The 23,927-nt window shown below is 36.3% G+C and overlaps 1 protein-coding gene across 9 annotated transcripts in view; it reads right to left on the bottom strand.

Annotated features, from left to right (window-relative positions):
* The window catches only part of MESK2 (misexpression suppressor of KSR 2), a 123,074-nt gene that overhangs the window by 2,709 nt on the left and 96,438 nt on the right, over window positions 1-23,927 (bottom strand). For 4 of the 9 annotated variants that reach the window (XM_069128846.1, XM_069128838.1, XM_069128823.1 and 1 more), the window contains 6 exons: window positions 8,485-8,684; window positions 7,817-7,937; window positions 5,034-5,322; window positions 4,063-4,332; window positions 3,567-3,651; window positions 1,164-1,208 (listed from right to left, as the gene is read on the bottom strand). In XM_069128846.1, coding sequence (XP_068984947.1) covers window positions 1,164-1,208; window positions 3,567-3,651; window positions 4,063-4,332; window positions 5,034-5,322; window positions 7,817-7,937; window positions 8,485-8,684 — 1,010 coding nt within the window. Of the gene's footprint in view, window positions 1-1,087; window positions 1,209-3,566; window positions 3,652-4,062; window positions 4,333-5,033; window positions 5,323-7,816; window positions 7,938-8,484; window positions 8,685-18,584; window positions 18,607-20,225; window positions 20,280-23,927 lie in introns of those variants that run through there. The other 5 variants (XM_069128803.1, XM_069128854.1, XR_011175249.1 and 2 more) reach the window with 4 other exon arrangements.

Raw genomic sequence — 23,927 nt, 5'->3', positions numbered from 1 at the left:
ATCGAGGTTTCTAATACGAAAGTATCCACATGTATGTTCCGTTCGTTCAAAAACAAATAAACTCATCGTATCGTAAATAGAGATAAAAATCGAAACGTAAAATCGTTAAAAAGGAATTAAACATTTAGCTTGATCGAACGAAGAGATTGAAAAAATAAAGAGGACAGAATAAATAGAAAGGCACACATGCAAAACGAGAAACAAGAAGGGTAGAATCACGTGTGTGTCAGAGTGAAATTGTTTTATGTGCAAGGCATGTGATTCGGCATAATTTGTTGTTCGCTATTCTACTGCCCAGTATGTGCGGAGTCTTTCTTTCATTGCACATTTTTATAAATACTATTTGTTAATGTCCCACCATGAGTATATGCTGCTATAAGAAAACAGATTAAATAATTTAAAATTTGAAAACAGCCTAGGTATACTTCCGTTCAAAAGATCGACTTCTACGAGGAAGCGATAGTAAGGTGTCTCTAGAAAGATATTTGATTTATCGTTGATTGATAAAGGCTACTTCATACCAACTACCGATAAGAACAAACAATGATAGAACTCAGTCGATAAAACTTTACCATGATCTTGTGATCCTAGTAAATGAATCCTCATTGTAGTGAAGATTTTTAAGAAATTCGTTAAATAAAAAATTAGTCGAATAAATATATGAAAATGCAATGCAATCTTGAACTAATCCTCTCGCTGTAACTCTTCATATATATTTCAAAACAATTGTAAAAGTGTTTTTGTCGATATTCTATAGTTTCATCGTGCAAAATCTCAATCGACATTTTATTTCATTCAAAAACAAACAGCGAGAGGGATGACGATTCTAAGATGTATCTAAAAAATGTATCAAAATTCATGAAATGCACGAGAGTTTAGTAAGTCCGAAGACATAAACCCACGACATCTGCAGCCCAAAAAGAGTTAGCATTGTTTAACAGAATGAACAGTAGTTAGTTGCCTTTTGATAATCCTTCATAGACAGAAAAGACAGAAATAGAGAGAATATACCCGAGGTTGTCCATGATATTGTTAGTACATCATCGTCGGTTAATACCTCCCGATAAAAGTTTGAATTCCGACTTACTTAACACATAGACGTGGCCTAACTGACCAACTGCGCGCTTGACTCCTTGCGGCCTTCAATTCCTAATTACAATTACCTTCGGGTGTTGTCGGCGTCATGGGCTTCCGCGGGGATCTCACCACTAAAAGGCATAAGAAAAACAAATTCTCTTTAAAACATTCAAAAAAAAACGGAACAGATCATAACGTAGCGTAGCCATAGCGAATATTATCATAATTGTTTTTATTCTCATTGAAAAAAATCATTCTTAGGTGCGATGCATCGCTAGGCCGATTGTCGTGTACTGATACATTTAAATAACAAAAATTAAGCACCGATTAGATCGCGACTAGCGTCCATGTTCATTTTCTTTCGTGCAGTCAGAGAAATTGTTATTCGAATGAAATGGACGCGAGTCGCAGAGAAACGCTTTGGCTATTTACATTGCAAAGTAAGTGTCAAATTCGCTTCTTCTTAAAAAAGAAATTACCAAATAAATCGTTTGATCGGAAATTCTAATGCTACTTCATAACAGTTTACGAGCCATTCGAACAGTAAAAGCGTAAATTCTTGCCGATATTTATTGAAGTACTTTCAGAACAATATACGTTGTATATCTTCTGTCTAAATTACTTGAACGATAGCGTGATCCTTAGCACTGGCAGAAATTGAGAAGCAAAACAAAATAGCCAAAAAGCTGACACTACTTTACTGACTACTTCAGTTGAGCACTAGGTATTAGTATATACGTACCACTCGATCGATCCGAGACGCGTGGGAAATAAAGGCGCAAGTCGGTGAACATGTATTTTTTTTCTTATTTGCCTTCGATAATCATTTCTTTTTTTTTTTTTTTTTTCTTAAGCTCTCAAATAAATGACAAATGGTGGTGAGACTAAAGTGATGAATTCAACGTAATCCTTTTTCAAACCTCTTTTTATTTATCAAGTCGAGCCAGTGGCTTTCCAACGAAGGAAAGTACATGATCGAAGACGTTGTTAAATCTCGATGTAGCAAGGATGCTGGTGAGATCGTTAGACAGAGAGGGAGAGAGAGAGACAGAGAGAGAGAGGTCAAAATGGTTTATTCGATGCGATGGTTTAAATAAAAAGCAATTTGAGAATTATTTTTTGAAGAGATTTAAAACGTTTCACGTAATCGATCCTTAATGCATCAAGGATTAACAACATCTTGGCATCGCGCCATTCGTACAACATGAAAACTCTATTCGTATAACAGAGACGATCGTAACAACAACAATTAATTAACCATAATCATCACGATAGGAACAATTAATTAATTTAATTAGAACAACTCGGGCGTACTTGGCTAATATTCGCAGATACCTACCATGTAAAATAAATAATAAATTCATTGTCTTTGTTGTAAGCGAATCGATAGTGTAAAAAGGAGTTGGATAATAATTAGAAGGAATAGGCGAGGCGTAGTATCATCGGCGAAGTACTGTATTCACGCGATAAATACACCTTATTTCTTTCTGTTCTGTTGCATATTAACTGGGCGATAGTAGTGGTAAAAGCGTTGTGTTATGTGATAAGTGCCATCGTGTTTCTGTGATCAAGAAGCCAAAAAGAATAATAAACTTCAATTACTCGCGTAATTAGCGTTAATCGTTCAAAGGGGTGATAACACATTTTGTATTCGCTTATTATGCGTTTTCAATGAAGCGATAAAAATATTTACGATATTGGCGAACGTCAAGTTACTTCGAATATGATTGCACGATAGATAACGTCTACGTCAGAAAGAGAGAAGTCTGCGATAAAATCGTTTCTATTTAAAGGTGAGGGAACAGAAACAACGTTGCTCGCTACAGCTAAATGCAGCTTAAACCGACTTCCGCACCAGTCTAGCGAGTTCCAAGGCAAAGTGGTCGAGGATGACTTCATTTACAAGCGTTACTTCGTTATTGGATCGCATACTACCGGAGTCGGGAACGTCGCGATGAGAGATTATCCGTTCGGTCAGCTTATCATAAAACGTTTCTTTCGTTTTTGTATCTAACTCGTTAGTTGTGTTGGCTTTGATTCGGGTATACGTGTATATAGGCCAAAAATACCGATACTCGTCAAATTGTAGCGATCGATTGAACGAACTTAAGCCTACGAATATTCACGATTTACGACACTTGCGTTCTCATTTCCGCGTATCGTTGCGCAAGAGAGCACGCGAACGTCTTCATGAAATCATTAACGCTAATCCATTGTTTGTAATGTTAAACAACCAATAATGTTGTCTCTTATTTACGTGTCGTAAAGGTTGTAAAGAACGAGCATTAACTCGAATTTTACTACCAATTTTATTTTAACATATCAATCAATGGGAACTAGTATTAGTTTTATCAGGCGGTCGCGTGCTCTTTTGCAAAATAGCATGGCGCGAGCGAAATTCGTTTATACCGATGAAGATCGATGAGAATAACCATTTGACAATTTGATAATTAAGGTCTAAAGCGTGGTTCGTCAGGGCGCTCACTTACCATATCCTTCGCCCTGCAGAAACAGTCGGAAGGCCTCGCTTACTTTGCCCGGTTGCTCCTCCAGTACCATTCCGCAATCAGAAATCTGTCGATTGGACAAATTAAATTAGTTGGTATTATCTAGTTAACGATATAGCTAATCTCTTTCGCTGTTACATCTAACGTTGCAACAGTATTCACAGTAGCAAAGGAACAATGATAATCCATGTAAAAGGATATTAATGTTCTTTGTAAAAATATTTTCCATTTGAATTTCCATTAACAGTAGTAGGTATGCGAAATAGCATAATAGTAAAAAAAGATATTATATTTGTGTACATTTGAATTATTTTGCTAAAAATAATTTGCAATTAAAAGTTCATCGAGAAAACGTTATCAGGCGAATTTTAAGTCAAGTTCACGAAATTCCTGGTGAAAGCTCTCTCCGCGGAATTAAACTCCAAATGTGTACAGTCTCTTAGCACAGAGGGTGATTAATATTGCAAGTGTCTCTTACCTTCATCCAAGAGCTGTTCATCGGATCTAATCGTCCATTTAACGTGACGGTGTCGTCGACGTGTGGGCTCAAAGCACCGGTGATATTCATCACAGGTACACCGAGCGTCAGACCTTCCTTCTTACGCGTCGGGTCTAATTCCCTCGTGATGTTCAGATCTGTACGACGAACGTAGCTGTCGATTAATAGCGCTAGATTCGTTGGATTTACACGACGCTCAAAATAGTTCTTGTACACTTGGACGAGGTCGTGGTTTCTTTCCTCCGTACCCTGAAACAAATTTTATACGTGGTACTTCCTGAATCTCTGACAATTTTTTTCTTCGTTGCGTCGAATGTTTACACCATAAACATGATCTACTTCCATTATTTTTTTTTTTTTTTTTACGGTACCTACATATATGTGGTAACTCCGTTAAGGAGCTACGTGTTGCATAATAAGAGCGACAGAATTGTCGTTGAAGCACTAATCCAATTTCCTACGTTGCTTGGAAACACTCGATAGAATAAGCCTTCGGCATACTCGATTCCGTCAATAATTTATCGATCTACGTTTCCGTGTGAACGTTGCTTAAACTAACTTGCCTTGATGAAACTTTGTGGGTCATCCAGGCTATTGCCTATTCTCTTATACACGCGTATCGTGCTATTTCGCGCTAGAAATTTATTGCTAAGACCTTCTCGTTTAATTGATCTGTTTGCCGACATTAGAAAAAAAGGTCTATAATAAATAATATTGGGAAACATGTAATTATACATTCTGAACGCAATATTAAATTCAACGTCAATTTCGTTAGAGTCTATTATCTAATATTTTATTAGATTTTATGGAAGTTTTATTATCAGAGTTACAAAAGATAAAAATAAATAGTACCGCCGAGGGACCTGGAAAGTAATAGTCTACCTCTCTCGTTGAAAGAATGTGTAATTTCTATAGTTAGTGTGTTTAGATATGCGAATGTATGTTCTCACCCTGCCAAAGTGATGCCACATCAGATAGTCCAATACACCCTGGGTCATGCCCTGTGACCTCAAATGACGAACGTTCAGCTTCTGGTAGCCCCATTCGATCCAACCTGCCTGCGTCGACACGCAGTTTATCAAGCACAGAGCATTAACCTTCTCCGGATGAGCAAGTGCGAATCTGGCTAGTATGTTGGCCCCGGCGCCGACTCCAAAACCGATTACGGATTTCAGGCCAAAATAGCCCAGTACGAAGAGCAACTGTTCAGCCAGTTCATCCATGGACGGATAGACGTAACTGTAATACGGAAATAAGATTTAGCGTCTTATTTTTCTTTTATGTTTCGATATAACAAATTTATCTTTGTAACAATTTGTCTGTTGGATGTGCAGTAAGAAATATTAGGTCTGGATTTGATACAAGGACATTTTACGGGAGTTGTGTTATGTGTCAATAAGGTAAGGAAACTAAATTATACGGTGAATTCTCAATTTGAATTGGAATTGATGGTACGTGCAAAGCAATTGTCCACTTGACCTTAGGTGGTTATCGTGTGCCAATATTTATCATTGCATCCTACGTGTGAAACGGGATTTATGTTTTCTGTAATACGGTACATCAGAGGCAATAAACGTGGGATGTTATTAGTTTCATATCAACAATATAAATTGTTGTGTTGATTACATCTACGCTGTAATTAATGCTGATGTATTTATATTTGCAAATTCTTTCATACAAGTACACACTAGTAGGAATATGTAAAATACTTCTAAAAATATGATTAGTTGTCATTATGAAATCATTATTGTAAATAGCCTAAGGAATTTGCAAAATAATATACGAGATGGACTTTACGGACGAGATTATATGAACTCTAAGATGCCAATTTTAAATCATGATCTTGATTCCTCTGACTAAATTACAAAAATCTAATACAATCTCTCGAGTATCACCAAGTCGATCGATCGGAAACAAAATATTCGACTAGATATACTCATCAAGTTTTACGGATTTGGCACGCGAGTGGGAATAGTTCGTATTTGCTGGTTGCATGAAAATCTGCATTGCAGTCTAAATTATTCTGTAACACACTGTTTAGCTACGTATACGTCCGCCGAGGTGAACCTCGATTGTTTGAGGTCAGGTTAATCGGACGTCGTAGGTAGATAGTGTCAATCTTCCAATTGCACAGTGTAAACGATTCTCAGCGATTGTGTCACGCGGTTTGCGGAATTTTCTTCTTCTTACCGTCAATCGTAACATCGAAACGTATATGATAGCTCACGAAAGTATTTCGACATTTATCATAGAAAACTTTCGTGCATCATGTGCGTTATATAAAACATTTTGAAATTGTTCGGAATTTTGAGTAGCCGTCCGTTTACAACTCGGACAGGCTCTATACCTTCTTTAGAAAATTCCGAATTACATGTCTTCCCCGAGCTGTAAACCCAATGACTCTGAGATCAGGCAAAAAACCTCAGTCGGGAAGGCACGAGACCCTACGGCTGGTGGGGAAAATCAGCAACATACTAAGACAGTTCATCATCAGACATCGTACTGTATGGGTGAAATACTTCACTCCCAACAAGATTCTACCATCTCTGTGTTCATAACATCACGCTTTACTTTTATACAATAAATGCAAATACAGTGCTAGATTAGTCTAACATTCGATCTATTAAACCTCCTCCACCATGAGCGTTAAGTCATTCGAGGTACGCGATATCGACCGATCGGTTTGACCAGACTGGTTGCTGTTTAGTCGATAATTCGCAACAGAAATTTTGTTAACACTGTGATGAGATTACGATGATTATACATATTGATCAAGTTTGAAACCAATCTGCAACCAATCTTTTATCATATATCGAAACATTGCTATCAAAACTCTATATAGTATCTAATATATTTTATTGTTTCAAATAAAAGCGATCTTATCGCGTAACTTCGTTCTCGTTAAACGACAAGAGCTAGTTCAACGATTGATGACAGAGATCTTCGAATGAATTCCTCATCTAACATTTCCTGATTTCATGAGAAGTTGAATAACGAAACGGCGAACTGCGCAACAGCCGGATAAGATCGAATCCATAGAAATGCAAACGGCGATAGAGGGAAAAGCGTAAGAAAGAATTTGCCGCGCAGGCATGAGGCAAAGGAGAGAGAATCGCTCTTAAGACATGGAGGAATTACCCGCGGTACATGTTAAAGTAGGAACATAGTCGGGGCTTCGACTAATTAGGATGTTAATTAGGTCATTGATTTGCACTAATTGAATTCACTGTCGTCAACTGACGCGCGCGTATCATGCGCTTCAACGATATTTAAATATTCATACGTATAATACGTGCACATATGGTAAACATTGGGAAATCAGCTGTCTCTATTTTTGCTTTTTCGTTTTGTTTCGTCACTGTCAGCTGTGCTGTGCGTTAATTAGCAAACTCGTTATTGCACGTCAAGGGAATCGGTGTTCGAACCTGGTTGATAATTGGAAGTGATCGCTTATCGACTTTAGGTGTGGCTGCTAGCAATTACTTGTTTGTTGGATCGTGTTCGAAATGGAAAAAAAAATTGGTCCTTTGTATAAATTGTTCATCGACTATTTAGTACGAAAACCTAAAGGTTTGCAGCGGTTCCAGCATTAAAAATTGTATTTATTAAAAAAAAAAAAAAAAAGATAAGTTTCACGTTCAAAAGAGTAAAAGTTTGTCAGTATGAATATTTAACCGTAAATTTATAACGCGTTTCGAGAAACATATAAACTTTCTGTAGAAAATGTACTTACTCCTCAGGCAGCGTGGGTGCACCTTCTTCTTGACCCGGTGCATTCACATGATAAACACAGAAGTTTTCGAGTAAAACTCTCATGTCGATGTAATTAAAGAACGCCTGGAAGCTCGATATATCTGAAAATAACGATCCACGTTTTCCTTTAATATCTTCTGCAATCAAAAATCTTATCCATCCGTATCAAATTCACTTAAAATCATCTATTTTTCTTCTCTCGAGCGACGTAGAAAAATTTCCGGTTAGATTTTTCACTTTATTTTCCAACAACGACATTTTGAAGAATTTTGACTAACATTACCACACTCTCATATACAGTAGTAATTAGAATACAGCTATTGCTTTTCAAATACAAAGTCAAAAATCTATTTGGGAATATTTCGTAATTTTTCTTTATATTAATCTCTGCTATTCCCAAACGAAGTCTCATTAATACTATTATGGGCAAGATTTTACACTGCTATATCTTTTTTATCTTAAAAATCAATAAAATTGAACAAATGCAATTAAATGTTTCGTTACTATACGATATTAGATGAAAAATAGAAAAATTATTGTTCGAAGTGGTTAGAAATGATATTAGGATGGTATTAGAACAAAATTCACATGGGGTGAAATTTGATCCATGATAGCCTCTAGAAATAATTAGAAGCATTGATTACTCACAGTTAAGGCCTAAGTCGTGATAAGTAAGAATGGCAGGTTTTGCTCGGTTCCCTTGCACAGCCACCAGCAGACTCCCTTTGTCGGTTTCAACCCTTTCCTCTCGCACAGAACTGTCGTCTCTCGATAGGCATCTTAGCGGAGGAAATTGAAGTTGAATATTTTTCAGTTCAATGTCGTCCATACTATCTGAAGGCATCGTGCTGTGCATGAAAAGAAGTCTCTTAATCCCTTGACTATTTTGCCACAACTAAATCAATCGAGACATTCTTGGCACACGTGCAAACAAAGCACCAAGTATTCAAAGTTTGTTGAGTCAGACGAAATTTATACTTCGTTGGTGTTTCTTGAGTTAAATAGGTGGTAGAAACATTGTCTTTATCATTGGTAAAATACTGAAACGTGCTTAGAACTCTGTTATCATTCACTTACAAAAGTATCATTCTTATTTGTGACGTACGTTGCGTCACTCTAATTATCTAAATGTAGTGGCTAGACTCTCGGCAATAATTGAAAGTGCAATCGTTGGCTTTCTGTTTTTAAGTATCGTAATAAAAATATCTAAAAACATAAATTCTCTTCTACTAGCTTTTTCTTTATGAAAGAAGAAAGAAGATATCTCTATCTTCATGCAGCTCTTGGGGAAAAATAGTCGTGTTTTAATAACAGCGAGTGTGTTAAGCATTAAATTAAATGCGCGAACAAGGACGTTTAATAAGGAGGAAATAATCGATAGCCTAGAAAATTCAGTGCTGACTTAACCAAGGGTCGATAGAAAATTGCATAGTGGAAAATTTATGTTGAATCGATACGCATCTTTTCTCGCGTATTTTTTATGCTCACCTGATATCTATATTTGCACACTTTATTTTTAATTTTCTGGAACGCGAAACTACATGCTCGTAATGCAAGTAAAAGACGCTCCTGTTAATATCACATTTTAATCGCTAGACTAATTAGAATACTATTAGGTTAAACGAAGATAGAAGGAATTACATTCAAATGAGATACGAGAGTGCTAACCCTGAAACTATTGAATATGCAAAAGTTTACAGCGAAATGAAAAGAATCAGCCAGGTGAAAGGAGTTATTCCTTCTTGTTTCTCTTTTCATTCGCACTACAGACAAAGTATCATCAAATATTCGCTACGTCAACGCCAGAATATAAAATGTGCCAAGTTGATACTTTCAGCGGATTTGAATGGCTAGTCCTATAGGTTTTTGTCCCTTTCAAAGCGACGTATAAATATTTCGTGAATAAACTTTTGTTTTCCTCTGTTCTTGTGTTTCGGTAGAAATGTTACTTTTGTTTGTTATAATTTTCCTTTGTTTACCCATATTAATAAGAAATTTTAAATATTGTAATAATCACAATTATAACAAAATAAAAACGTAGTTTAAGCGAAATAAATATTATTGTTCTTTATCATGTAGTATTATTGCTCTATAATTAATATTCTATCCTTTTCCATTAATTAATGCGTAATATGTAACTCAATGCATAGTTCATTAGACAAAAATAACAGAGCACAGTTAGTCAATGATTTATGATCGCTAACGGAGTAGTAATCGCTACATAATTGCTTTCTAATAACTCTTCGCCATACCGTAATTCACAGAAACGATTTGCGATAGTTCAACAATTAATATTCATTTGACCCGTGAATATGTATATGTATTTGTACAAGTGCGATCGTGTGATATACATTCGCGCTTAATTAATTAAGTAATTAACCCGAATGTAGCAGAGACAGACCACCCTTCCCATATGCCAAAATCCAGGGCAGGATGTGCAGTTTGCGTTACGAATATATGCTCTTTCATCGATATAAACTTCGATCGGTTCACGAATATACATCTCACTTATCAATACCAAAGAAACGATGAACATTATCTGAATACGAATTTCAAAATATCGAATTTTCTTATCACAATTACAAATATCTTCTTACGGAATACTATAAATGTACAGTGTACAATGCCTTATGAAAGTACTTCAATAAAAAGAACTTTTTCTAAATACGTGAATATATTATGTGTATCATATAAAAGATTTTGTATGACGTACGACACGATACGATTTCCATCCTACTGATAAAATTTGAAATAAATCTGAAAATGTACATAGAAGTTACAAGATGATTATAACAAACACACAGTTCATAGAAAAAACAAGATTTGACGTCCAAGAAACTGAAAACTTTGATAAAGGTCGTTTTTGCTACGAATCACGCAATTATAATAATCGTACATTTATCTATTATACTGCCGCCCTTAGTTAGAATATTCTATCATTTCGAAACATCCGTGGAAAGTGATGTTTTATTCTTCATTCAATTGGAAATATTTTGCCATTATTTCATAACAGCCTATCGTATAATTATTCTACATAAGCAAAGTAGATAATTTCCATTAACGCAACAATTAATTAAATGCTTGAAGCGAGACAGTGTAATGTAAGAAATACTTGAAATCGTTTGTAATTCATACTTTCAAATAACATTTGCATAAACTAGGTTATACAGTGTTAATGAAATTCCAAAAAGTTTTCATATAGCGCATCTGATATGTTCATAAAGATTGTCTATGACAAGTATTCGAATGCTTTCTTCAATTACTATATTTTTCTACAGCTGAATCGTTGATAGCACTTGCTATGCCCACGATGTCGCTAGATATGCGTGATAAAGGGCGTAATCGGACGCGCGCCTACAGGAGGTATGGGTGATTTGCATAAAACTCGTGCAAACGCTTAATATAAACGCGTACACGCAAAGCCACGTACTTTATTAAAGAAGTCGGTGGTGTAGTGAGCTTTTTATGGTATCGATCCTGAGGACCACGCCCTATCGAGCATGGCGTTGCTGGTCGGATCGTGTGTTACTGAAGATGGCCCGTGTCCCCGAGACCGTGCATACCACACGCTTGCATTCTATGCGGTAATCTTGTGATTCGTGTGCGCAATTTCCCTTTGACGCCTGCAGTTCTATTCAGCTGTAGACACATTAAAGAGGAAACACGTAGCACCGCGTTCTTCTTCGTTAAAGCTTCCGTAATGTTCAAAAGTGCATTTCACTCTCCAGCGAAATGGCCGTTTAAGGTTCGTTTAACTACGCGTTTATTATGTGATCCAGTAAATCAGAGTACTGATTTTCCTCTTTAACGTCTTGACATGTGTATTTATGGCTTTAACGACGATTCAACCATCTTTCGCTTTATTTTTACGACTTATAAAAGGTAGGAACTTAGGAGCAATATATTAGATTATTTGTATCAGTATGACGTTTAAGTAGAAATAGGTAATTCGTCTTGTAATTCGCTAAATTCGATTATGAACAATCTTCGAGCTATATCTCTTCTTTTTTGATATCTTTTCTTGTTGAATCTAAGGTACACAATATTTCCCCAATTCTCTTATTATTCTACTAAAAATAGTGTCTCATACTGTACAAGTTCCATTATTTTGTGAAAAGATCAAGGTTGAATTTTAAAATATCGAAGCTTAGTTCTTAGAGTTCCAAGAAATTCTAAAGTGCTTCTTGCAATAAAACCAATGGCACGTTTTATACGACCGTCCTTTCGCAGTATCGAGTAAGGCGTTTCCTGATTTAAATCGCTAGGAAAAACAAATGATACTCGTGGTGATTAATTTGATCATGTTAACCGTTTAAAGAGTACTTGGGCGATGCAACCCGCGCTCTTTCTCTGTCTAATACTGGAAGAATTTACTTTGACCTGTATTCCTGAGGATTTACGGGGCGACCCAATTTAGTTCACCGGGGAAATGTCAGGATCTCAGGCTGCCCTGTTCCCTACATGCTGACGCTTCTGCAAGTTCGAGCGAGATAAAGGAACGACACCCCCTTCTTGCAGGAATATCAGTGAAAATACCATCCACTGACCTCATAAAGAAGTTACTTTCCTCGTTGGATTCCCGGGGCTGATCCTGCCCTTTTGTTGAACGTTTCTTTTCCTTGCTTTATCATTTAGGAAGGCAGCGTTGCGTAAATTGCTTTTCCAGTAATACCATTCTCGTGTTTCTCTTTTTTCATACTGTTTCTTATGTGTAGATATATATATATATGTAAATGAAAATACTGCTTCTATTTTCTGGTATACAAGCTTTAAAAACGACCTCGTTAGTCAATGTGAATTAATTTCTGCTATCATTTTAATACTCTTTCTGTCACATTCCATATTTCGTTTATTCATGTGGCGCTTGAATGGAGCCGTGATCTCGCAAAAAGAAGAAGATATGGAACGGGATTCTCTCTTTGAAAACGTTGGCACCCGCTGCGAAAATATATCTGCAGAAATTATTTCATTAAATTTATAGCCGAGATTTATAGACACAGCTGGATGGCGGCAGTTTGATTTTACTTGAAAATCAATACGTTATCCTGCGGACTTCACGATACATGTACAAATGTACTCTCAAAGTAATCGTTTAGAGATTGAGTCGCTAAAATGTTTCCAAGTATTCGTTGAAAATGGAACAGCGTTGACAGTTTTTTAATATTAACAAATGGAAGTTATTTGAAATCGGTTGTATTCGTATTTAAGGTAAAATAGTAATCAAAATAGTAGAATATGTTTGAAGGTAGTTTTTAGGAAAACTAGTTCGCTAGTTAGTTCGCTATAATTTTTCTAGCACCGTAGAAGACCATTTGCATGAATATGAAGTTCATTATAAATGGAGTCACATATCTATCTAATTTTAAGAATGACTAGTAAACCATTTTTTTTTTAATTTAAGTGTATTATAGCCTGAACCATTATATTATTGGCTTTATTGTTAAAAGGAAAATCTAGCCTCGAGAGAGTTAAGTGTCGAACGACATCAGTAAAAAGTTCTTCAAAGTAATTTCTCGCGCCAAGGAATTTCATGATAAATAGATAAAGTCTCGGTTAGATATACAGTACCCCCTTGTTTACACTGATAGAGCATTGCTTGCGAACGATAGTAACCCAACTTTATTCACTTTATTACTATGATCATATTTCTCTGGTAACGTACACCATAATGTTATTACACAAACAGGTGTTGAAACGAACGTTTAAGATTCAGCACGAAGAAAAACATAGAAGAAGAAAAACGAAGTTCGCGAGAGAAATTTATGTAAAATACTATAATTTATATGCGAATATCAATATTATTTTTCAATATTTTAGAATTTCTATGTGTATTTTTCGACACAAGCGAGGATGATTAAATTCATTCAGAAAATATTCATTGCAATATATATTCTGTACAGATATTTACTTTATCGAATGCCAGATTCTTGTTAGCATACCTATCCAATAATGATAACTGAAAAATAAATGGTTTCACCAAAGTTTTTTCATTTACTTTTTTATATTTTAAGACTAAGACATAATAAAAGTCATCTTCGTTGAAAATACGTTCCATAATTGCAAACGAGAATCCTAATAAGGAAGAAACCTACTAAAGGAAAAGGAGGAAAGTTATTACTATCGATCATCGTCCGTGAAGCGAATGAAATTTTAAAGATGTCGAGTGCTTCATCTTACCTTAATTGAGTGTTTTCTAAATCCTCAAAACTATAATAAAAAACGATTTTCATATTTTTATGACGAAATACGATGTAATCTAAAAATACGACGAGACATCCAATAACAGAATAATATAACTTGAAGTATACTTCTTGTGCAGATTTAACAGCCTTCTTTTTATACCTCGATGAATTTAGCTTTATCTCCCATAAACGCGATATTACGTAGGTTAGAGGTTGTAGGTTATTACTAGATTAAGAGTTTAATGCATTTTAATGACTTTCAAAGGCGAAAAAACGCACAGAATGCATATAAAATTGCAAGGATATGTAAAATATTCAAGATATAGTATATTTGTAAGAAATATTTTCTAGATAAAATTACTTAGGCTTCAGTTTTTAAATTAAGTTAGAATTCCATTTTCCCTCCGTTTCTTTCTATCACTGCTTTCTTAAAAAAGTATTAATTGTTTTAAAAAGATATTACACGTTTCACGGCGAACTGCACTTGCCTTACATTTGATATTTCCTTTAGAATAACAGTATGATTTTAAGAATATCGCTCTTTTTGAAAATTCATTCGTTGAGATAACTGATTCTTCTGCTTCTAAGTTGTGCTGCGAATTATCGTTTCCAACCCATTACGTTAATATAATGATCTCATTAATTCTCCAGCTGTTCTAGTTTCCGGTTAAAGATTAAACGGTACTTGTAGTGGTTCGAATATATCGTTTGAGTTCACTTCATTGAATTTCAAAGCACAGCAAATCTGTCTGTGTGTGGTTTCCCGCATCGCTAGCACGTCGCACTATCATTTCCGGTGCAAGTTAAATCCGGTTGTGTTCCTGTCCCAAGTTGTCGATGAAGATAGTAACCATAAAAGTATGTTGTCAACGTATTTTTGCGTTTTCCTTTTTGATTAACTGTTATAATTATTTAAAAAACCACTGATTAGCAAACATTCGATAAGTCAGGATTACGATTATTACGAAGCAAGTTGAAATAAAAATATTCCGGCTTTGCATTTCACAAGATATTCGAACAAAACTCATCGATTCAATCATCTACCTTTCCGTGACAGCTGCTTAGTTTTAAAGTTCCAATGCTCGAAGAAATGGGAATTGATTATTCCAGGATGCGGGCGAAGATGCTGGAATATCGGTTATGCAAATTCTAGACGTCAGTTTGCCTTCCAGGATCCCTCTTTATTTAAAGAAGCTTCGTAGATGCACCGACGATTGGATAATACGAACGAAAATGGATTTCTAAAACCGCAACGTTGAAAATCTGCTAGGCGGAGGACTGATAAGATTTTCACGCGAAACGGACGTTCTACTGTTTTTTTTTTTCAACACCGAAATTGCTTCGCGTTACGTATACAAAAAGAAAAAGTATTCGGTGGAAGGTGTTCGCGGGAATTGCGAAAAACTCCTGAATAGACACAATATCCCTGAAAAGCAGGATTTAATCGGCGGCTGCCTTCAATGACTTAGCGGGCAAAAAAAAACGGCAGAACTTTCGAGGTATTCGCATAGAAAGATCAGAGAGCTTTAAGCCGAGCTTCAAATCCGTTTCAAACTCGCTGCAAATTAATCGCGAATACCGTGCCCAGTTTCCTAGTTTTTCCAGAGTTAATTCGAAATTTAAAGTTGATTTAAATTTTAGGTCAAATAAACGTCGACGCATGCTCGAAACTGGAGCGGTTAGAACAGATAACGAATCCACTGAAACAGTATCTTTTATTAGGGTTCGTGTATCACATTCTGTGAAATTTACAGTGTGAACGATGTTTAATGAACCTCGTTAGTCATCAGATAATTTATATCGTAGAAATAATAATATATTATATTTATTTATTAAATAATATACCAGGAATCTGACGCAAGCTATAAGAGTGTGCTAAAACATACGAGGCACATTATTCCATCGATCATGGCATAAATTTTTGATATCGTTAGTTCACGAAGATATTGAAAAGATGTACTATTGACAATTAGTTCAAGAGCTAGACATTTTCAGATTTCTTATTTTCAGGACAGTCATATCTCGTTGTAACGCGTGCTAATGAAGTCTCGAAATAATGTACTTTTTAATGTTTTCTATAGCAAATGTTCAAACACTTTCCTTAGCCTCGCTATACATACATTAAAAGATTATTGCAATTCCATTATCAATTGGATAATCTTCCTCGCGAGTAGACAAATTTATGAAAGCACACCGAAACACGAAATAAAATTGCTGCGGTTAGAAGTAGAAACAAGTCGTATACGGTTTACGGTACCTGTCGAGATTCGTAACGCTTACCGAAGAAGAGAAAATGGTGGATTCGTAAGAAACCATTGGATCGATAAAAACCAAGCTAACCACCACGAAGGAACACTCGATATTCCCGTCATTCGATATCTCGTTTGTATCCTTTTTACCGATCGATTAACCGAGCTGCACATGACGTTTTTTCGTCAGCCAGTCCTCTGTCGCAGAGAGACGCATGTAAGACGAGGCTGTCGGGAACAGATTGATTTACGTCTTTCCTTTCTGCAGTCAGGCTTTCTTTCGAAAACCAGGCGATCTCGAACGATAGCTCGCTAAATCTATGCTGAATGCAGAGCACGATTCGCTAAAGCCGTTTCACCCAGAGAAAAATAAACTTTAATCGCTTCTAAAGATAAAAATTGATCGAATGCTGAACGTCGAGAAAAATGCATCTCAAAATGTAATATAAAGAGAAAAATGAAATATGGTGTATCCATACCATGCATTAACTTCAATCTCACAACAATTCGTTACCTTTCGTTCGCCTCTGATCCTCGAAGAGTCGTTGTAGGGTCTTTGTTCTAATTTTCAACTATTTCGTGACCTCTTCTCTAGTTTCATGCGCACTCGCTAATTATGCAACGTAGGTACTTCTCTCTGTTATTGAAACTTGTCTGCCTCTAAAGGACACTATGATGTTGCACGAGAATTGAATAACGTGGGAATTTCCGTTTTCGTTAATTAGTCGCTACAATGATCGAAATTGTAACGCAATGACAGCGTATAAGATATTTCGGTACAGTTGTTAATTAGTAATTAGAGAATCACGAATTTACCTTCACTTTTTTACCATATTCTCGTTACAGACACTGTTTATAGAAATGTATACTAATATACCTTATTATGGATTATTACGATATAATTAAGGTTACGATCGGTATCCTGGTTACGTTGCAATCCAGTTGCTGTATGAAGTAATTTCATATTCGTGTTGATATTTCTCTCATTTTAATAACGAAACACGTGACAGAACAAAACACGAGCCAATATTCTAGAAGAGTACGTCTCGCGGAAACCACAATTTCATACGATGGTGTAGAGTTTCCGATTTTCTAATGCTTCGATCACGTTACCAATGACATATCTTTAAAAGAGACAGAGATGGTTTCATTGTTTTTATCGACTGGGAAATTGAGCTAAGTCCCGAGGATCGTACAATTCAGGTGAATCCGGCGTGTTGCCAAGTGGTACAAAAACGAATTTTCAGCGAAAGTAGAACAAAATGACGTATGAGTTCACAGAGTCGTGTCACAAGGAACTCTTACATTTTAATGTCCTGCTAACACCATTTATCATCACGCGTGTCTTATACCGCAGGAGTGAATAAGTGTCAACGAAGGATATGTGCGTATTTATACGTTACGATATCCTAAAAGGCCATATTTTTCTTTTGAATTGAAAATGAAATACTGCGATGCAAAAGAGAAGTTAGAAAAATATATAAAGCAAAGAAGATGAAGTTTGACGTCAAAGAACTGACACCGACAATTTTCCAAATATTTCCCAAATATTATCTCTAAATTGCATATCTCGAGTTTCAAAACGAAACACAGTCGATTTTCTTCTTTTTTCGATTTAAGATAAAATGCTTCGGAGATTCAAAAAGAGGCAAAGGATAAAAGATTAAACTTGACGTGAAAGAACTGCATTCCTCAAATGTCGGGACTGTCCAAATATTTTTTAAATATTATCTCTAAATTGCATATCTCGAGTTTCAGAACGAAATACAGTCGATTTTCTTCCTTTTCGATTTAAGATAAAATGCTTCAAAGAGTCAAAAAGAGGAAAAGGATAAAAGATTAAACTTGACGTGGAAGAACTGCATTCCTCAAAGGTCGAGACAGTTTTTCAAATATTTCCCAGGCGTTATTTATAAATTGTTTAATTCGAATTACAAGATGAAACCACAGATTCAAGTTTTCTTATCCGGGATATTATTTTAAGCGATGTATGGCACTGTCAGCTGCCACAGGCTTGTGACACAAATACTACGTTGATCGATATTGCCCATTGCTTTCCATGTAACGCGGAAACTTGGCTCCTATTTGCGAGTAAATATTTTTAAATTGCGCAACTTAACGTTTTCAAGGAGAAATTGTTCCTTTCTCTAATGACCCGCAATTAATCCTAATTTCACTGCTAACTCCTCCGCAACGGAGATCAATTAGGAAGAAGTTTATTGGTTGCAATTTGAAGTAGGGCGCCAGTCTGTCTGATTACCCAATTTCGGTACAACAGAGAAAAATAACCGGCAACTCAAACTCTTCTATTAATTACTTGATCGTTCGATTTGACCGTTTCAATCAAAACAAGATGCACTCGAGACTTGTACACGATAATGCGCAATTGATCACGTATCCCCAATGCACGCTTCAAGAGCGAATCCATCTCAAAATTAAATTAATTACAACAGAACGTGTCGATACATGTATACAACAATAAATTGCGAAACGTGTTAGGATTGCGATATATTCGATAGCGGAATTCTTTGTCTCGTGGACACGTTCGAATCAAGCGTCATTATGTACGAACAGATAGCAGCGTAAGTCTAGTAGTTTAATTACATGGGAACACAATACGACGTGTTGGTAGAATTAGAAATTTAATGTCGCGTCGTGCATCAAAGCGGCTGCTGCCGCTTGACTCGCATTGGCTCGTCGTGAACAGCGTACACGAACGAAGTACATTTGAGACGGTTATGTAACGCAGATTTCATTAAGATTGTCGTGTTAGAAATTGCATTTAAACTTCGCCCATATGCACTTTCTCTGTTACATAGATCGGTTGCTTTATTTTGTTAAGTAGTTCGAAAATATTGAACACAGATGATTAAGTGGCTAACTGATACTTCAATTTGCACTTTATTGTTAACTCCAAGGCAGACGTCAAGCGTCAACTCGTAGCTGGCTCTTTGAATTAAAAAGAATACGGTTCGGCGCGCTTGAAAGTAGATAGTTTTGAAGAAACCTTGGAAGTTGAGGTAATATTTGAGAACTGTAATTGTGTCCAAAATTTGTATTTAAAAGGGAGACGTAATTGCGTAAAGTGCTAAACTTTCCAAGAACTTTCCTACTATTTCGACAAAGAGCGCAACGAAGAGAACCGCTAAAGTTCGTTCAAATAATCGGCTACAAGAATTCCATTTTACCGGTGGAAAATCGAGAAAATACTCGCTTTCCGCGGAACCGGTGCTCCAGATACTTTTCAGACTTCATCCCGCTGTGTAATCAAAAATATATTTTCCATGGTGAATAACGAAAACGATACACGGTCATTCGATAAAAGTCAGGAGAAATAGGTCGCACGCAATGCCTCGCCATTACAATTTCATTTTCTCCGAGCCCGAGTTAATGCATCGTATCGATTCGTTCTTGCGTTACAACTTCAGAGAATTGCGATAACTTCAATGGAAAAAAACAAGAAAGAGTGGGGGGGGAGGGAAGGGAAAAAAGTGAAAAATGTTCGTGCAAATATGACACCGGATCGAAATGATCGTTCTAGATTTTTATAAGGAGAGACGTGTCTACGCTCGCGCCTCTGACATTATCAGCAATTTATCGAAAGCAAACCTTGACTTGTCTGTACATTTGAAAAAGAGGAGTAACGTTGCCACTCTTAACAACGTAGCTGCCTATTACCGTGACGATCATTCGGCTTTACCGATATCGGGGTCAATGCCAATTCTCTCTCTACGGGATCTGAAAATCCCTACGGGACAGCAGATGGATGTCAATGAATATTACGTGTACGTACAGGTCGCTTCGATCAGCTACTGCGAGTTTCACTCCTGTACAAAATCAACTGCAGTCTACGTACATATATGAGCAGGGTAGATCTATGATACATATACGTATGCCATACATAGATACGTATACCACGCGACTACGTTCTACGTTGTTTGTTTTCAACGAAACTTACCCCAAAAGAGCAGATTTCTCGGGTGTGGCTGCGGTCGGCATCCTGTTTCTTTCCCTAGAACAAAATAGCGGCGAATAATAACAACACCCGGCCCTAGCGGCTTACGGCCTCTACCCGGGTACCAACGACAAATATTAGCAGGCAATATAATTAAAACATTTCAAATACATTATTTTAAAAAACCGATGAACGATAATCTATACCCAAAAGTCTGTATCATTTGTCGTATCAGTATGAAACACGTTTTCCTAACCGCACCTCAAGCATACGCGATATTCTCGAGGTTCCAAGCATTATTTTCCGGTCAACGATCGATCGAAATACATCGTAAATTAATGTCACGTAATTTTCGTTGACTTGAACCACCCAACGGGGGAAATAGACTTGAAAGACGATAACAAAGTGAACCAGAACGATCGAACGCATCGCTGAAACAAAAAGAAGCTTGGGCTGTTCCCCGCAGAGGAAATCGAGGATCCGTGCGGTTAAGAGACGCGTCGTGCTGAATACGGTTGGTGTGTCGCCGTTCTCGGAGGATCGACCTCGCAGGAGGATCTCTCGAACCGAGAAGCCGGTTCCACAACGCACGCGCTGTCGTCGCGCGCCACGAAGCACACGCTAATGCAACTCGAGCGTTGCGAGGACAAAGGAACACACATCCGACTACGTGCATGCAAAAAAAGATTACTAGTAACGATAATAACAATATAACACCGGTGATAACTTTAAAGAAATCCATTTTCAGTCGTTATATAACGAAACACGCGATTACACGCTTGATATTCCCCTTTTTGAAAAAAATTTAATCATGGTAATTCTTTCATTTTGATTATATATTATAATATATATTTAAGATTGAAATAATTCTCTGTGACGTTATTTCTTACGATCGATTTAGAATTTATTGAAAATGTTATATGCTACAGCGTAATGTGGTAATTACAGTTTTGAAAACACAAGTAATATGACAGAGAAAAATTACATAGATATATGTTTAAGAAAAAAAACTTTACTGTCAGAATGTGTACAATTTGTTGCTGAAAGGAATTACTCTGATTTAAATGTACGGAAATTCTCAGAGTGTTGTAACATAAATCAAAGCGTATAATAATAATGCATATATATATATATGCTTTTATTGGTGCATGGAATAGTCGGAAGATAAATGTAAATAGCAGATAGATACCGGAAACATAAATCAGAATAATAGCTTCGTATTACAAAGAGCACAGCTTTGTATTCTACTGAACGTATATATCACATTTTTCAAAATTTGTGATTTATATCATATACTTAATCTCAAACATCATATTTCCTGTCTTGCTCAATTCTCTACTATCGAATCAAAGTACACATAACGCTATACGTTCCATAATATTTGATCTCGTCGTAGCAACATATAAGAATTCTGATTTAACTTCATTCATAAATATCAAACAGAATTTGTACTGGATTTATTGGAAACTTTTCTCCGCCGATATTACAAATGGTATAGACTTATTAGTGGTCTGCACTGTAGACTATAACCTAGATTAGACCATTATCCCTATATGTACACATCTTATGAAACTGATATCGCTATGTATAATTCAAAAACGTCCGAATCTGAAAGGGTCTTCTATCAAAATGAAATATTACCTTAGGTCGTCTAGATAAAATTACACAAATTCTTCGATAAGATATTAAATTCTTTCCTCGATGTCTTTTCAGAGAAAGAGAAATATTAAAATTGCTTTCGCGTTGTGACATCGTTATCCTTAATTAAAAATTCGGTGCACGACAAACTTATCACCAATGTTGCGTTACGACATTCGCTCAGGTTAGCATAGATAAGGCGGCAAAGCAACGAGCACAAACATAAGCGATAAACAGGAAAGCAGAGGAAGTGGAAAAATTAGACAATGAATATAATACACGCGGTACAAGTGCTAGGAAAGGAATGACGTTCATGTCGCACGATGCGGCTTACCTCGTGGCCTGCTTTTGTACCCAGACCGATCAATAGTCGCACCACCAACTTCCGGTCCTAAAGTCCGTCCGTGCTTAAGGTTAAACCAGTCTTTGATTATTCTGATAACAGGGACACGCGTGTGCCTAATTCGATTCGTAGTTAGGCTGGAAGGAGCTCACATCGAGAAGCGATCGCAAGATCGAAATCGTTGGAGCCACATTGCCGTGGTCGCGCTATCGATCCTTAATTATTCTCAGTTATGGAGCACTTGCAAATTCAGTGCATCGCCATCCAAGAAATCGTGATTGGAATTTGAAAAACAAGAACATCGCAGATGCAATTTCTCATTTTCAAATGGAACGATTAAATCGGCTGTTTGTTCCTGAACATTTTTCGTTTATCGAATGTTGGGAAAATCCAAGGTGTTGTCCCGTGGTTTATTCGGTACTAAAGAAACCAGGGAAAACTTTTGTGAATATATTATGTGAAATACATCTAATTGAAATTTCATTAACATTCTAACAAAATATGCATTGTCAAACTCGTCTTTTTTATCAACATAATCATAATAGTCGTGTTTCATTACAGCGATAATACAATTTCGAAATACAATACACATAATATATTTATGAAAAATTCCTACGATATTGTTTAAACACAACACGTACTTCGAATACCGTTTTAAGCTACAGCACGAATTCAAGCTACAGAGTTCAACGTAGCAGGAGAAAGGTATTAACCCTGTTGCCGTCATCGAATTATTACGTCTCAACCTCACTCTTGTATCAATAAGGGAAAAAATTTCTACCGTTTTAAAACCAATTTTATAATAAAAAATTGACACGAGAAATTGGACGTACCAATAACGTCTGTATCGCATTTTTCTTAAATTAAAAGAAAATAGGTTAAAACAAGATTAAGAGTCGAAAATGATTCAAAGAATGCTGCACGTTTAAAAGAGAAAGGAATTCATCTGCGCAAAATATAATCCCTACATTTATTCCAACAACGATACGATATTTGCAGACAGATTACGAACTTCTTTATAGGTTCTATTTCCGAAGTTCGTTATTGCAAGCAGTTAGTAAGTCAGACGTATTAGTAGCAATAAAATTTAATAATCGGAAAGCCACCATCCCCGTAATTTTCGTCATATTTCTTCGAAGTACACAAAGTACGTTTCTGTAATTTCAGTGACGAACGATTTAAAAAAGCAGCAGGAAACTGTAACGATCGATTCCTCGACGTCCCAGTCCACCACCGTGGCCAATAGCAAAAGCACTCTAACCGTACCGCCGACATTTTCGACCTCGAACCGATCATTCACGACCTCCTTAGCTTCTGCCCAGGTTACCTCGTCATTGATCGAGTTTGTCTTTCAATACGAAATCTCTCTTTGATACGAACAATGCTATCTCACTGAGAAAGTATTCGATAAGCTCTAAGGAGGTTCTTCTCTTTAATATAGAAATAATTTCAATTCAATTAATCGTAATTTGAATGTCTATGAAGTGACTAACTTAAACCAGCGTATTATATATTCTAAATAATGCAAAATTATTAACAACGTGTTAGGCATTCGATATCATACAATAAATATATACAAGTATTATAAATTTTATAAGAAGATAAACAATAATAGCATTCCATAAATTACTAAAAGAATCGGATGCACTGTATAACGATTCAATATTTGATAACTCTGTATCTAGATTCTTACTTAAAAGTCAGCAAAACAGATCGTGCATCAA

Source organism: Bombus flavifrons, chromosome 2 (genome assembly GCF_040668555.2).
Source record: "Bombus flavifrons isolate JBK064 chromosome 2, iyBomFlav1_principal, whole genome shotgun sequence".
Taxonomy (NCBI): domain Eukaryota; kingdom Metazoa; phylum Arthropoda; class Insecta; order Hymenoptera; family Apidae; genus Bombus; species Bombus flavifrons.
The sequence above is the reverse complement of the archived record's forward strand: the minus strand, read 5'-3'. Positions and strand labels throughout refer to the sequence as shown.